Here is a 17,858-nt window from a genome sequence, read left to right as displayed (position 1 = left end):
TCGCAGTCCACTCAGTAAAAACTCAGCTGTGCTTTCTCACACTTCTCTTTAACAGCTTTAACTTTTAGGATAAATAAAAGTAGAAAGCAAAGCTGGCTAATCCATGTATATTTGAAAACACTGAAATGTTAACTGGAAATCGGTTATGTAGGACTTCACATATCGTATTATAGTTAGTCGTTTGTATCTGGCCATCTTGACAGCTTCTAAAGCTCTTGAAGACTGGGGCCCAAGTCAGGTTCACCTGTTCAGTTCTAACACCTAACATTGTGTTTAGTACATAGTGTGCTGCAATGAGTTTAAGAGGATAAAAGTATTCTTACCTGGTCCCACAAGGCTGCAGCCACCTGGTCTATTACAGCCCCCAGCTCTCGGTATTCTCCGGAGTAGCGGATGTATGCCCAGGTGCACAAGGTGATTAGAGTCAGTCCCATTATCATATTGCATAGGCTAGCTATTATGTCCAAACCAATGAATCCAGTCACACCAGCAATCACGTACGTGATAAAGATGACAACAAACAGTGTGGCTGGGGTACGAGCTGCATGGAAGATATTTTTGCTATCATTGTGCTTGATATACTGGATGTAAAGTTCATCTATTTCACTCTCCAACTGTTGAAGGTAACGCCGGCTAAATTCCTCCCCACCCATCTTCTTCACACCTCGGAATAGCTTCACAGATTCTTCCTTAAGCTCCAAATGTTTAGCCTGTAGGTCATTAGGTGCCAGAAATGGTTTGTCACCACCACATATCTGTATCAGATAGAGAGAAGTGCTGTTTATGCCATGCAGAGTAAAATTAGCAACTGTACCACAATCTTCCACTTAGCTAGTTGAATTTGTTAGAACACAATAATCAGAAGGAGTTTACATATATGTTTTGTCAGCCCACATCTTTGCGCAGTCCATATCAGGCATGACTGTAAGTGGAACCAGTATTTTATAGATGACTTACATAAAGCCATTCTTTATTTTCTTTTTGACCTGGGAAAGAATATCCAAGACTTAATCCAAGTTCCTCAAGATGAAAAGGCATGATTCAAAGTGAACTGTAAACTGAGTGCATTCACAGAATGAACCCAAAATCAAATCACTTACATACAAGATCCTCTGGGAAATCTATTGTAATTATACTAAAGTATTTTTGGCCAATGAGGTTTAACTTAATAGCAATGCTATAAAACTCAAAAAAAAATAAAATTAGGAAAAACATGTTCGTTGGCAGTTTCACTGATTGTGTTTGAATGGAGCCCTTTCACAATATATTCTTCAAGAGACTAACTGGAAGCATATTCAATGTTCTTGGACTACGTTTTCAGTTTTTTCCAAAGTTACAAGGGAAATGTCAGTTACCCATACCTTTCACTTTGGTTATTTGAGATTTAACTTATATAAAGCATACTCTCATTCTAGTTACCCTTTACTTATGTTGTGAACACCATTCCATAAACTGTATTACTCCTGACTCTTAAGACTCCACCAGTTTTGGATGTAATTTATAATATAGATCATTTTCAGGAGAAAAACCTATCATATTAGTAGATATGTACAACAATTATTAGATACATCCTAATTCAGAACGTTAAAAAGAGGAAATGCAGTATGTAGAAATATTAGCCCTTGAAGTCTAATTTCTTTTTTTCCTAATGGGTTTTTTGGTTTTGTTTTTTGTTTTTGAGAGAAAGTGTGTTCAGCAGGGGTTGGGGAGGTGGGGGACGTGGGGAGAGGGCCAGAGGGAGGAGGCGGAGAGAGAATCTTAAGCAGGCTCCATGCCCAGCACAGAGCCCAACTTGGGGCTCCATCTCACAACCCTGAGATCATGACCTGAGTCAAAACCAAGAGTCGGATGCTTAACCAACTGCGCCACCCAGGCAACCTAATAGGTTTTCAGAGTTAAGATAGAAATACTGAAATTGTTGCATGAAGGGAGGTGTAGCGAGAGGGTTGCACATGTTATTTTAGTCACTAGAGCTTATAAATAGTGGGAAGATGTGCCCCCCCCAAAAAAAAGTAATATAGAGGGAACACACTTAAAATATGTTTTAAATTGTGAATACATAATGTTCCTTTCCTAAAAAATACTTTAGGTATACAATAAATAGAAATGTGATATACATAAGCTGAGAAAGAGTAAGTCAAAGCCACTTCTTTGCATTTGCAGCATAACTTGGAAGAAAAAAGAATGAGCTCATGGAAGAAATACTGATTTTACTTAAAACATAATTTAAAATATTACTTAATTCTTACCTCTTCCATCTTTTTGTTGTATGTATCCTTGGCAGTTGCCACGGCGGCTAAATTGTTAGCTTCTGCTGTGGCCTTTGAACAAAGTACAAAGTATAATGTAAAATGGAATTCATATTTATTAAACCTTCACAGGCAATTCTCATTTCTGAGTATCATGTGTAAGAAATATACAAGAACACAGTCATGAAATAATTTGAAGTACTGAAGTATTTCCACTACATTTAAAAAAATTTATAAAATTAAAATTTCAAAATACATAAAACAGTAGTCCATAGTTATAAAAATGAATTTTTATTTGGAAGATTTTTTTCCTCTTAAATATTTTTAAGCCTCTCACCAAGTTGGTGGGGGGGGGGGGAATCAATAAACCCAAACACATGGGAAATAATACACAGTACATTTTGTGTGTACTAATATATAGATAAACATGTCTTAAGTTTAAGGACTGATAGTACAATGTATCACTGATAACAAATGAACTATTAAGAACTTAAAGAAATTTTTTAATAAGTAAGGAAAATCTAGTTTCTCCTTTCTTAAATGTTTATTTGTAGAGACCACTCGTTTTAAAACCTGGACCTGCTTTTCTATTCGGTACATGTGTGAACCTAAGCCACAGTGTGAGTCTGTTTTCTAAACCAGTTTTATACAAAGAGAATGAAAGCTGTGGTAAAAAGTGTCTGTATGTCAGCACGAGTGAAGCTCCTCTATGTATATACAAAAGTGTTTAGCTGAACACAAACAGTAGTTAACAGAAAAATAATCTCCCAATAAATATTCCAATATTTTTATTTGCTAATTTTTGATGGCTAGATTGGAACGTATCTCTAGCCTATCAGAGCATAAAGCTAAAGAAAGCTTAGCTTTAGTGACAAGTATGTTTTAAAATGTCATGCCTCCTGATTAGTAAGTACCTGTAACATGGATTTGGGATGTGGCAATTCTTCACCTTGATAGATCTTTATATAAGCCTTTAAAAAAAAAAAAAGGGAAAAAAAAGAGACTCATGTTCAAGGAATTCCATTCAATATTTCTCCAATTCTGTTTAATTGTTTTCTAAGGTCTAAGGTCTTGCCGGTTTGGGGAACTATTATCTTTCTCATTTTAAATCCCCCCCCTTTCTTAGTTGTTCCTTTTTCCTGAAGTGCCCTTTCCACACAACAACTCTTGCCAACCCTACCTTTCTTAAAGGCTTAATTCATTACCACCTCCTCTAAAACTTTCTCACAACCCTCTCCTAGGAGTAACCTTTCTTTTGCAGTCAGTCACAGCCATTTGTACCTGCTGATGTCATAAGCTTTATGGAAGAGATTTCTGTAAGGGTCCTTAATCTCCCACTAAATTCTAAGCTCCTCCATAATGTTAGGCACAGTAAGAATTCAAACTTTAGTAGATAAATAACATGTCATTTATTGCTAAGAGTGAAGAAGATAAATAATCACACAGGAGGTATGTGACAGTATTTTAAATGACAAAAATGTGAATTTTAAAAATTGGTATTTTGGTCCTTGGGGCATCAATCCACAAATTAGTTTGGTAGCTGAAATTCCCCCACTGTATGTGGCTGGTTTAAAAAAAATAGTAGTATTCAGTGCTACCTAAAGTAAACAAGTAAATGCAAATTTAAAATAATTCCACTTGAAATCAGTCCTTAGTGCAGAGAGAGAAATTGTGGAAGAATTTTCTCCAATAGGAAGGCAAAGTATAGCCCCTTGGAGAACATCTTCAGAATGAAAGTAAAATTCTATATAGCTCATAACTGAAGACTACTATATGTTATGGATCTTGAGCAACACCTTCTCCCCCAACAACAAAAAATAGACTTTACCAATGCCTAGATATATTCATACTCCAAAATATATTTCTCTCAAGATAAAGTTTTCTTTAAAACTTTAATTTCAGAAAGTAAGCTCCTCTTGGGAGTCTAATGATTTTTTTATTCTTATAGATTCCTCATAACTTTGCCCCCATATTACAGAGTCTATAATTTGTTTCAAGTAGGAACTGCATTCTAAAAAATGCTCTAGAAATGAGAGTGATACCTTGAAGTACTCCACCAGACCTCGGCAGGTGATTTTGTTCCCATTGATCTCTTTAATATCTAGGCTCTCAGGACTAAGTAGCCAAGGAATGAGTATTTTCAAGTTTTTGATGAATTCATCATCTATTTCTACAAGTAAAAGCACATTCATCATTATTTTAAAAATCCAATCCAGTCCTCCATGCCATACAATAAAACATCCTTTGATTTCCTCCATTTCTTCCCCAGTGATAAAGCCTTCACTTACTTTCCCATCATCTAAATAAACAACAACTGCAGCCCACTGTTCTTGGGTCAGTGATCCTCCTTGCCTAAACTTCTACTGCTAGTCTTTAGTTCAATTACATATTTACTTATCCTCCACCCATAAAATAGCTTTCTTGATGTTAAATGTTAAACATCTTAAACCCTATTCACATAACCAGTATTCTGTACTTAAGTTTGTTGGTGGTTTTATAAATGGGGAAAAGGCCAGATACTTATTCCCTCCAGAAAATGTATGCCAAAATTGCTTTTTTTAGTGTACCCACCTTATGAAAAGTGTATAGAACTAGGTAAGGTGTAACTAGAACTCAAGTTCAGAAGGATAGTGATGGTGATGCCACCTCTGGTGGTGAAACTCACCAGTAGAAATTACATGGCAAGAGTAGGCCATGGAGACAAATCAGAGGATGTCTGAGTTGTTTCCCTATCATGTTTAGGGCAATTGATTACACATTCCCATGGTATAGCATTAGGTTTAAGCTTCGCCTTACATATGTGGTAAAGTAACAGAAAATGCATCTTCAGAGGAGTCTTTTGAACACAGTGATAATTTCTGAAATCACTATTTCAAAAGATGCAGAAAAATACACCTACATAAAAAGCAAGGCATGTCCTAAAAGTAGTAACAGCCTATAATGTTTAAAAATCTCAGTTCCAGCAGAGTCACTGAGTTTTCAGGCTTTGGAACTGGTGATTTCTGACGTTTTAAGGATAAAGATTCAAGCCATGTGATTGTGTTTGCATTTTCCTTGCTTGCTATTACAACCCGACTATACACTGAAATACCAATTTACATAAGAATTCATGTTTCTCTTCTTTCCTTGCTACTTTTGAGATGTACGAGCATAATGTTGGAAACTTCAGACTTATTTTACTTCACGTTTTGTGCACCTTTGAAATTTTAGTGCCCATCTTTTATGAGTACTTGTATAGTTTACTCAAATGTATTTTCCTGTTTGCATTGTACCAATTTTTACTGATAATTTTGCTTTGTATTATATTTCGATTTATTCAGATTTATTATTGTGGGGTTTGCTCTCTAGTTAGCAACATTCGCTAATAGTACCGGTGTTTGTATGATGTTACCACGGTCTGTGTTGTATTTAGCTGCCTGCTGTGCATCTGTTTACACTGCTACCAGTAGGTTTCTTTTTTGCAATATGACTTTATGGGTTTTTTGTAGACTATTACTACATATGTAGAACATATGAATTCTTTCTGAATTTCTGTATAAAACAAAAACCTTTCTCATTATAAAACCACCTCAAAATCACTTCCATGTATTACATGTATTTCAATTCCACCCCCCATTCCCTTATAAAATTGCAATGGAATAAGATACACCTGGGTGTCTAATGCAGCAGCAAATGTGGTAATGATCATTAAAGTAACGAGCATATAATCACATATTTGGATTAAAAATGTGTCCTGAAGATGGCATGAGCCATGGTCTTGGTTCTCACTGAGACTATTCCAATTTTGGATTCAGAAAGCACAAACCAGAGATTCCTAACATACACAGGTGGTGAGCTCTTGCTAACAGTATTAGTCAACACCGTAAACACATGACGCAGAACACCTTCAGACCGTTTCAGTTTACGGAGGCACACTAACTAGCTCTGGGCCTCTGCAAGAATGCAAATGAATATGTGTGGGCAGATGATTTTTCGGGATGATGTTCTGTTTCCATCATTTCTTCAATCACTTTTGCCACAAGAGTCCGACTCTGCCAGGAATCCAGGGGCTGGGCCAATGTGGTTATCTGTCACAATCACTGGGGACGTGATAATGTACTTTATAAGAACTCTGCCCGCGGATGCACTGGTGCAGGACTGCCGTGTAATCACCCAGGGAAGATGCTTTCTCGGGATTACCTTCATTAGAAACACCTGTTTAAAAATAATTACCTTGCAGTGGTGTTTGGCTCTGCTTCTGAAGTCTAACTGAAGCTGCTAAGGATGTATCTCCACAATTTATGGTGTGGTCACTGGTCATTCTACATGGGGTACTAAACACAGAGCAACCTCAAAAAGGAAGGTAACTCCTTGTTAATTAGAAGATTTACTAAACTAAGAGAGGTATTCAGTAGGCACTTAGAAAGAGTTGGTTGAATGGAGTATGAACAAACCTGATTCTCGTGATTTCCCATGTGGGATGTTGTTAGATTAATAGCAGTTAATTGGAATCATTGTATTATATGTTTCATATAATATGGGAAATGGCATGATAATTTCAGTGATGTGAAGGACCATGAACAATATAGTAATTATAACAATTACAAATATCGGTAGTGAGCTAGAAAGTTATTTCTATAAGTTTATGAAAGAATATGTGAGAATTACCAAAGAAAAATTTTTGCACAATTGTTTATTCAGAGACATTTCTTCCCTAGCGGAAGAAAGTTATTCAGATGCCAACCCTCTGGAAAACAGCATAGCCAGTGGACAAGACATCCTGGACAGAGACCACATCAACTTATAAGTTTCAGAGTGGGCTGGAAAAACAACGTGGATAGCTGACTTTCAGAACTGCCCAAGGAGAAACTGAGGCTGAGAAGAACACTTTGGCACACATAGATTCAGCAGGAGTCCTATAAAGCCTCATCAAAATGCATCTTTGATGGGCACCTGAAGCTGCTTTTCATTTCTTTTTCTCTCAGGCTAGCCACTTTGGTAAACTCATAATTTTGGGGTGCCTATAAAGCAACTGTGTGTGTTAATGTATGTGTAGCCATGTGAGTAAAATTTGATGGGAAACAAATCTATTAAAAGATGAAGTTCTATATCTCTGTGATTTGTCTTAAACTCTCTCCCTCAGCTCTTTCCCTCCACCATGTATCAGTTAATTTAAGAACTGTCGCTGAATACCGCAAGAATGGAACAAGCCAGAGTACTCTTCTGTCCCAATAAAGGACTCTTGTTGAAGGCCTGCCCCCTCCCCTGCCTGTTTATGACTCCCCAACTCCAGAGAAGAAAGAGAGGCCTTGTGGGAGCCCTCTCTTTACATCATTTATTCAAATGAAGGCATTAGGTAATGATAAAGTTTCAAGAAGTCTGTGCTCTTTGGAGGGCTGAATTTCATAAGTGATAGTGAAATGACAGAACCCTGCAGTTCTTGCATTAATGTGTACTTACTGCTATCTGTTCTGTTATATAAAGATAATTTAAAACATGTACAGAAATAATGCTAATGACTAAGAAATGTGGGATTCTATTTATGATACTGTCATAGTTAAATGGAAGGTATCTTGAGTATAAATGCCATGGACACGGGGTGGGGGGGGGCGGTGGTTGTGGTGGTGAATAGGTTTGCTTTTCAAACCTACCAGTTCCCTAAAGGTGGACACATACTACGTTGTCCTTTCCTAAGAGGAATTTTAAAGCCCTTTGAGAAGAGTTGTGCTGAAAAGCTTGCTGCATCACTCTCTCACCAACCCTGGCACAGGGCAGAAAGGCCACAGTAAATAAATGTCTAAGCTCAGTGGCATGTATATTCAATGCCAGGGCTTATAAAAGTCAGAAATGTCTTTGTACTACTTTGTATTAATCACAAAGCAAATATCTAAAGACCCAGTGATTATTTATTAGGAAATACTTCTATTTCCTCAGACCCCTACATCCACCCCATCCCATCCCACCCCTTTTTCTAAAAATTTGAGTTGCTTTGGAATCTTAAAATGTTAGTAATGCCTCTATTAGGCAAGCAACTACTATTATCATACTAGTAGTATACACTGTCTCAAGAACATTCTAGGGCTTTTGGGTTTTTCAGAAACTGGTCCTCATTCAGAAGAGGATTTCATTTTTAGTGAAGCTTTTAATAATTTATAAATTCTTCAGTAGCATTTTTAAAGAGCTTGAGTTCAGACCTATGCAATGTTTCTTTTGCTCTCTAATTATATAACTTATAACAATAATTATATAACTTAAAGCATTCAGATAATATAGACATCTACTTTTCTCCTCTAATGTAAATATGGAAAATTTAACAGGAAGACATTAAGGAGCATTTCTCAATGCACAGAAGTGAGCAGGAACCTCTGTGAAGAGGGGAGAGTCACTGCCTCCCAGGTGAACATCTTGCCTGTTTTCTCCGTGTATGTATTCAGTACCCATAGATCCCATAGTTCACCAAGGAGGTGTTCTAGCAGCAGCCCAGGATTCCCAGTTCTCTTGACAATTTTCAGTCATCAGCCTCACATAAATGGATAACCCAAACGAGCAGCTGTAAGCCCAGTAGATAAAATGACAATTTTATAAGCAGGATAAGTAATGTAAACTTATTCATTGAAAGACAAACCTTTCAGTTTTCCATCAAAGTTTGGATTGGTAGCTACTTTTAAGCCAGGATGAGGTAGCAGAAAACAGGAAATTTTGGTGAAACAGGAATGGATGTGTTTTCGAACATTCTGTAGTTCTTCGTGCTGGTTCCCTGAGACCTGCAGTAAATCATTCTAAAGTTTAAACTACTTTCATCATAATTGAACTCCAAGAGAATTCTGTGACATCTATTTGCTACAGTTGTCTGGTCCCTCAGTGATAAAAATGACATGATAGGGCTGATACTAAAGAAAAAATAAAGTCTTGGGTGAACGGCCGTATCTAAGTATAGCATACCTATGGCATTATTATTAGAATTAACAAATGTTTACTCTTATGCAAACTCAGACGGGCCTTCCCATTTTTTAGTACAAATTAGTGGGGTTTTATTCTAGCTCATTCTTAAAAATTCCAATTTTAATTTGAAGTACTCATAAGAAACATGAATAGATCATAAGATATTCCTACCTTCTTTTCAGGAGATATTCAAGACAGCCTCTTGTCACCTGGTAGGTATACATTTAGATTCTAGAAAGGCATCTGAATAGTTGGGTATTTATAAGCTAAACTGTCCCTGTTTTTTCAAATGTATTTGACAGTTAATAGTACAACTACTCTAAAAATAATTATAAACCTAAAAAGACAAGATAAGTGATCCTGACTATCATGAAACCTTACTTAATCTTGATTAAAATTTTTTTCTGAATAGTTACTTGTTGTGGTATCTGTCCAATGTAAACAATTCATTCAATATTGAACTATCCTGACATTGAAAATGGAGAATCCTCTAATTTCACTTTCTGTGAACTATTAGCAGAATGTTCTAAGACTGACTCTGGGAATTTCAAAATGAGATATTTTCTGTTAAATTGACTTTTAAACCTCCACTAAAACATGAATCCAGATATTTGTACTGTCAGCCTTGAATGGATTTAATTATTCTAATTAAAAGACTTATCTTGGAATAAGTCAGTGTTTTGTAGATTATCCACAAAAGAATTACCTGTATCATAATTATTGATAATATTTAAAGCTATAACTCTGAAAGTATGTATTAAGAATCAATCTTTGTAGAGACACTAGAAGGGTCAAATAAGATTGTATCTAATAAGAATCCATTCTGTAAATCATTTAACAAAAATAATTTTAGATTACTACTGGTGAAATTTCATGCACCTTAATATCTAACAAACCTTGAGGCGTTTTTCCAAGAATTTGGAGCCACCTTCAGCTCCATATGAAAATTCGTACGGAAAACTCCAGTCCCGAACAAGAAATATCAGACTCTAAGAAACAATAAGAAGAAAGGATTGATGAGGGGACTTTTAATGGCCTCCCTGAGCTTTATACTGAAACCAATTAAACACTATTATTATCATTTGAATAGTGTTCTACACCACACTGTGGAATTGTGAAAGCAAACATAAAACCTTTGAAAGTTTCTGAGCAATCTATTCCCTAGGAATCAACCTTCCTGTTCCCACTAAGTAAAAACAGAAAGCTGCCCCAAAGCTGACTGTAGTCACACACACAGCCATTCAGCCAATTTGAGGGCACCTCTGTCTCTCATCTCTTGGTGGCATGCATTCATCTTGGCAATTTGGGGACAGCTTTTTATGAAGACTCGAGTTTTATTTGAGGAGAGTTTTATCATCCCTTTAAGTATTTTTCCTCTATTACACTTGTCCTGTTCTCTTTCTCAGGGGCTCTCAGTATACATACATGGTATGCAGATGGGTAGGAATCCAGGTTTAGTGGGGCCCAAAGCTTGTACAATCTGTTGGGGGGAGGGCTCAGTAGGAAAATGAATACACAATTGGGCTTCAGAGGGAATATTTATTTAGAATGAGAAAAATAACAAATTACAAATTTTTTAAAAAGCTGACAAATACGCAAACACACAAACACAAATCCAGAAAAAAAAACAAACAACTAACATACCTTTGTAATAATTTTTTTCCTACTGTTTTTGGCTGCAAATGATTTGATCACTTCATTGTATGATGATTTTGAAATAATCTGTTAGAAAGTTATTTCGGTCTGTCCTCTAACAAGGCCACATTCTTTATCACAAACAATTATTATTGATAGTTCAGAAATGTTTCTGTTTCACAACTTATTTGTAATGTACATTTTTAGTTTCCTCATCCATTAAGTATGATGCTAATAGAACCCACCTCACAGGACTACCGAGACATGCGTAAGGCCTCTCTGGAAGGTGCCTGCACAGAGTTAGTGCTGTGTTGGCTCTCTGAGTTTTATTTTAATGGTCACATATTTTAGCTAATGGATAGACCATAGTTTATTCTGCCATTACTAGACATTTTCCAGTTTTTCTATTATTCTAAGAAATGCACTGATAAACATCCTTGAAGCTGAATATTTGTTCACATCCAGACTGGATTTTATCAAGGACTGTGTTTCCAAAATTAGAATAATCATCAGAATCATTTGGGAGGCTTTTAAAAGTATAGAATTCTTGGACCTCACCCCCAACCTCTTGAAACCAAAGTAACAGCCGCTTTCCTTGAACAGCTTATTATATGCCAACCACAATGCCAGGAATTACACACATGATATTTCACGCATTCCTGCAACAGCCAAGAGATAGGTTATAATTTATGATTCTTTTCGTAAGAGATAATCTAAAAAGCCCCACTACCTGACATTAAGTGACTTGGCCAAAGGCACAGAGAGATGGCACAGCTAGCATTTAAGCCTGGGCGACCTCAAAACCCCTGCGGCACGGCTCAACAGGAACATTACACATGCACTGAGGTTTAAAACCTGGGCTCTGATAAAAGCATGCTTTTTATTTTTTAAACATTTATTACTTTAGAGAGAGTGAAAGAGTGAGAGAGAGAGAGTGAGAGAGAGCGAGTGGGAGGGGCAGAGGAAGAGGAGAGAGATTCCCAAGCAGGCTCTGTGCTGAGCACGGAGCCGGATGTGGGGCTTAATGTCAGGACCGTGAGATCACCACCTGAGCTGAGACCAAGAGTTGAGCACCGAACTGACTGCGCCACCCTGGCGCCCCTAAAAGCATGCTTTGATATGCTCAAGACATACTGCAAATTTTAGTTTCTGGAAAAAAGTAGGACTTGGAGGGAAAAAATCAGTAGTTTTTATGAAATTAGCTATCTTTAAATGATCTTTCTAAAAGTTTTATACCTTCTGAGCTTCTAACTGAATATTTTATTCCTGCTTATTAAAATGTGTTGATTTTTTAAAAAGATTTTGTTTATTTATTTGAGAGTGAGAGCAAAAGGGGGGAGAGAAGCAGACTGAGCACTGAGCGGGGAGCCCAACGTGGGGCTCAAACCCAGGACCCTGAAATCTTGACCCAAGTCAAAGTCAGACACCCAACTGATGGAACCACCCAGGCCCTTTTGCTGATATGTCTCTTAATTCTCTCTTTTTTTTCCCCTCTTAATTCTCTCTTAATCTCTGGGTTCTTCCTCCATTTCTTCTTCCCCCTTACAGTTTATCTACTAAAGAACCTAGGACTTTGACCTGTAAAAATTCCCATAACCTGGACCTTGCTGACTGCATATTCACAAGCAGTTCAACATGCTCTCTGTCCTCTGGGTTTCCTGTAAATTGGCAGCTGGGTACAGAGCCTTGATCTCAGGTCATAGTTTTTTGGCAGAGTGCTCTTCTATCAGGAGGCACACAGTTTCTGATTATCTCTCCTTTGGTGAAATTATAACATCTTTGCTTATCTGAAGTTCATTCATTAGTAGCTTTCTCATTAAGGGCTCATAAAAACAATATTCTTTGCATTCTTACGTGTTGATAAGTTTGTGACCTATTGTAGCAGTTGTGACTTTCTATTTGAAAGTCAGTTTTGCTGAAAATAAAATCCTTGGCTCACAGCTTCTCTCCCGAAGCCAGGCGGCACTTCTTGGTTTGCACCATGGATTTTTTTATTTTTTTATTTTATTTTACTTTTGTTTACTGTGTGTGGGGGTGGTATTTGTGCATTTTTGTGGGGAAAAGAGTGATTCTTGTGGAGAGGAGAGTTTCAAAATACTGCTAGGGCACCTGGCTGGCTATCAGAACAGCATGTGACTCCTAATCTTGGGGGGCTGTGAGTTTGAACCCCACTTCGGGTATAGACATTACTTAAAAATAAAGTCTTAAAAAAATGCCTCTATCCACTATATTAAACAGTCTACTGTCCTTAACAGAGGCCCATTTATGTCAAAATGAAACATAATAATTTATATTCAGAACATTTCTACCTAAAATATGTTATTTTGAAAACAGAGCTTAGCTAAGAAGCGATTTTTGCAAAATAGAGGTTCACGAACCAAGATAAATGAAACCAAGTATGTGGATTTGGCTGTATTTTGCATTTTTCTTGGGGAATTTGGTTGGTCTTTTTCAGTGGGCATCTTCCTAAGTTGATATAATAAGGACCATATGAAGCATAGGATCAAATATCAAGTCTTATTTTCTAAAATCATTAATCTATATTCTATATATCCATCTATCTACAGTATCAAATTCCCAAGTTCCTTGCCTAACGCTCCCATCCAGAGATGTGCTGGTAAACTGGCTCTCCCAGAAGAACAAAATGCCTTGATTTTGTAGCATTTGACCATTTCTGTGGTATAAATATGCCCACCATTGCTGACTTCAAGCTACTAGCAATTTAATAGTTGGCTTATATAATTCCCAAACATTTACTAATTAGTTCTCATGAACGGGTATAAGCCAGCTATGGCATACCTACTGTCCCCATCCCCTCCCAAGATAATTTGTCTACTTTATATTTAAAATGTACGGAATTCTATGAATCTCAGTCCATATGTCAAAGTCATCAGTTTTTCCACAATGCTGAATCTTGATTTGTTCATACATACGGGTAGAGATAAAAATCAAAAATATAAATTAAAAAAAAATATATATATATATATGTTACCCTAATTTGCTCAGGTGAAAATATTTCAGGTCACAAATACTTCTTTAACAAATTAATCCCAGTCTGCAAATGGGGCAAATGATTAAAAAAATGTATGTGATCACTGGTGGGATATGGATATGGATATGTCCATATCCCACCAGTGATCACATACATTTTTTTAATCATCAGAAAATTATAACCTTTGTTAACTTCCCTTTGGGGGCTATATCCTTCAGGAAGTTATTCAAAAGGAGTGTTATAGCACTACTATGAGTGAGAGTGAAAAACTGAGAAAAAATCCAAATGCTCAACAACAGGAAAATGGCTACTCAAATTATGGCATATTAATATAACATATTAATGGCTATTAATATTACAAACACACAGAATATACAAATACATGTGTTAATTGTGTCAGAATAAAAACTTATATGAAATAATGTTATTAGCAACATAATGCTAAATGTATGCCCACATCCATTACAAATATGTGAAAAAAACTCCCAAACTCTCAGTAATAGACTAACTGTTCTACAGCCTTGTAGCAAGTAAATGACTGAACTGGTTTTTAACCACTTAATCAATTTCAGTTCTAATTTCAGTTTCAGAAAACAACTACAAACAGTTTAGAACTTGTTTTAAACCCATCTAAGTACAACTCACTTCAATCAATAGCCCATTGAATGTCTACCCATGTGTGACAGCCTCATACTTTAAAAGTCAGCTAAGTAGTAAAAGACTCACTCCAGAAGATTCACTAAGGCTGAGGTCAATCCATTTCTCCCCTCCGTAGCCAACAAAAAACAAACATTGTTGTTGTATTCCACAGCAACAAAAATTTTAAAACTCACATCAACCTGTTCTTGCCTCTGTAAACCATGTAACTTCAAAACAAATTCCTAAACCCTACATATAATTGTTAGTTTGCTCTGCTCAGCAAGGCTAAGACTCACCAACATATCTCTCATACTTAATAAAGCAGTAAATTCAGCTTTGGTTTTTGTATCAGATTTTGAGTGGCGGTCTCATCCTTTGACAGTTCTGGATGCCCCTCATTTGGCAGCAGTCCCTTTGACCCTCAGACTAACAGGTGAATTCTTCTTGTCCCTTGTTCCAAAATTCCATTTGTCCTTCAAATTTACTTCCAGGTGAATGTCTCAACAATTACCTGATTTAAGTTCTGATTTGTTTCATTGAGCTCTTGTCACTGATTCATTTATCCTAGGGTTTTTGTTATAAAGTTTTTGTCATAAAGACCCAATAGGTCTTCATATAAGGTCATTGGTTCTAAGTCTTTGTATAGGGCAATTCAACATTTAGTTTTGAAAGAGTACTCATTTGATAAGTTAGACCCAATTTTTGTGTAAGGTTATTAGAACTTTGGGTTTGGAGGTATAACATTCAGTAAATACTTTTGCTATTATCTCTTTATGCCTTTGCTCTTTGCTTTTCTTTCATTTGCTTGATAATTCATACAAAGTCTTGTCTCGTGTATTTTTCCTTTGTCTTGAATTGTCTCATGTCACTGAATGTATGGGGAAGTGGTCCAGAAAGAACAGAGAGACGCATAAACTTAGTAAATCTCCAGACCAATCAAGATGCCCCAAAGACTAATGATTGAAGGTCTGTTAAACTGGCAGCAAATTTACACAAAACTCATTAGTCAAACTTAGCCTTAGGAGCCCTACAAAACTTTTAAGGGGACACTAAGTCTTGTCAATCTGTGAGTCATTGTGCTTAGTCCAGAACACAGGATCAATGACTATCAGATTATTGATTATACAGCACTGTCCTGACATCTGCTGGCCTAAGGAAACAAGCTGCTTTTCAGAGCACACACTTTTGACCAACTTTTTGCAGGTTTGTATATATCAAAGCTGGACCCTCCTCCCAGAAAAATGCTTGGTTTCTATTTGTATGGCACTATAATCCTAACTATTGCACTTAGAAGAATAAATGAACTTTTCAAAAAAATTCAGAGTAACAGTGGTCATTATGGTGATCTTTGTACATGTCAAAATAAATAACTAACACAGTTAAGGGGAACTCTATAAAAATTAAGAGATAAAAATAAAATATCAAACACTCATTAGTTAGCCTCTTTAATTAGTAAACTGAGACCTCAAAACAAAAGTTGAATCCAATTTGACTCTCTTACCTTCTAAAACTTACCCTCCTTGTATCTCTTTCAGTTTTCTCTTCACTTTACCCCTCAATCCCTCCTGCTCCTTCCCCCAACCTCCTAAATGATTTCCGCAGGACTTTTTGCAGAAAGGGACTGGCCACGTTCCCCCAAACAACATCAAACTGCTAGACGAGAAGGCACTATAGAAGCTGAATTTAAACTCTGGTCTAGAGTTGAGTTTCAAGAAATTTCTCTAATCCAAGAAGACAGAAATTTGCTGCATAATTCAGGATTTGTTAACTATTTACTGATGTGAACTATCAGTCCTTTCCAACTAGTTCACTTAATTGTTAGTCCCTCAGATAGGAAAAAAAAATGGTTAAAATCAATAGGGTCAAAAAAGACCAAGAGAACATTCAAACAACCCAGCTCTGCAAAATAATAATAATAATAATAGTGATAATAATAACAACAACAATGATGATAAATTAAAACATTTAATAGCCTTTAGAGGGCAAGAAAAATAGAGAAATCACTATATAAGGCCATTTCAGAAGACTTTTTCTTAGAGAATAACTGGTCAAAGATTCAAAATTGTAAACAAAATAAAGATCAATCATAGGAAACATTACAAATAGACTTCAGGAAATTTTCAAACAATCTTCTGGGTATCTAAATAGCTAAAGTAAAAACCTTGTCTTCTCTTTTTTGATGGGCTCAAGCATAAAATACAGGAATCAGAAAAAAAAAAAAAAGCTTGAATGAGAAATCGTCACTTTAAAAATCTCCAATATATAGCTGACTTTTCAGAGGGCCTTGAATAGTTAACAAAGTAGAAATCAAAACAAATTGATGGCCCTCCAGATAAAAAGAAGAACAAAATATCTCTATTCTCTAAGAATCAGGACCCTATCCATAGGGACATCTATAAATACAGCAAGAAAAAATCCACTTGAAAAACCAATGTCCTTTATTGGCTAAAAATACCTACACAGTGCGTATGACTCAAAAAGAGACTGCCTTCAGCTCGGGTCATGATCCCAGGGTGCTAGAATTGAGTCCTACATCGGGCTCCTTGCTCAGTGGGGAGTCTGCTTCTCCTTCTGCCTGCCACTCCCCTGCTTGTGCGCTCTTCTCTGACAAATAAATAAAATCTTTAAAAAGAGAGAGAGAGACTGAAGAATCCCTTTGAACAAAAATCACGAAGGACATAAGCAGAAAAGTTGGAGAAGAATCTTTGAGAGTCCAGATTAGTACCTTCCAAATTACATAAATCTTTCTTTTTTACATATATTAAAAAAATGAGGCCAAAGCAGGTACTAAATTACAACATATACACATCAGTGACTTGTTGCCTTTTATGGCCAATCCCCTGAGCCAGTAGCCAAGGCTTATCCTCTTGCCTCAGAGCAGTTGCAGCCTTGTCTAACTACCTGAAGCATCCTCAGACTGTGTACTAGGATCACATTTAAATCTGAAGGTACTATATACAATCACTATTGCTACCTGAAAACATCTAACATTTTTCTGTTAGTCTTAACTAATGAAATGTTAGTTTTGTATTACCACCCAACATTTTTTTTTTTTAATTAAGTAGGCTCCACACCCAGTGGGGAGCCCAATGCAGGACTTAAACTCATAACCCTAAGATCAAGACCTGAGCTGAGATCAAGAGTCAGATGCTTAACCAAATGAACCACCTCAGGTGCCCCTAACAACTCATACTTTCAATTCAGAAACTCTCTACCCTTACCCACTGAAAGAGAATTTCATGATCGTGTTTCTGCAGTTCAAGAAGGGGTCATGCCCAGTACAAATATTTTGGACCCTCTCACAACAATTTGTGACTTAATACTGTTTATGGATTTTATCTCAAAAATGTAAAGGGGTAATTAATACTAGAATGAATATGTAATAGCTCTACCAGACCTTGAATCCAGGTCTTTCAATTCGA

At 36.5% G+C, this 17,858-nt stretch overlaps 1 protein-coding gene across 2 annotated transcripts in view; it reads right to left on the bottom strand.

The window, feature by feature from the left end:
* The window catches only part of ATL1 (atlastin GTPase 1), a gene marked incomplete at both ends in the record, with an annotated part of 61,472 nt that overhangs the window by 2,906 nt on the left and 40,708 nt on the right, over window positions 1-17,858 (bottom strand). For both annotated transcript variants that reach the window (XM_080807618.1, XM_080807617.1), the window contains 6 exons: window positions 324-755; window positions 2,250-2,321; window positions 3,164-3,220; window positions 4,292-4,419; window positions 8,854-8,992; window positions 10,067-10,159. In XM_080807618.1, coding sequence (XP_080663744.1) covers window positions 324-755; window positions 2,250-2,321; window positions 3,164-3,220; window positions 4,292-4,419; window positions 8,854-8,992; window positions 10,067-10,159 — 921 coding nt within the window. The remainder of the gene's footprint in view (window positions 1-323; window positions 756-2,249; window positions 2,322-3,163; window positions 3,221-4,291; window positions 4,420-8,853; window positions 8,993-10,066; window positions 10,160-17,858) is intronic.

Source organism: Martes martes (assembly GCF_963455335.1).
Source record: "Martes martes genome assembly, chromosome: 7".
NCBI classification, from domain to species: domain Eukaryota; kingdom Metazoa; phylum Chordata; class Mammalia; order Carnivora; family Mustelidae; genus Martes; species Martes martes.
This window is presented reverse-complemented; position numbering and strand designations above follow the sequence as displayed.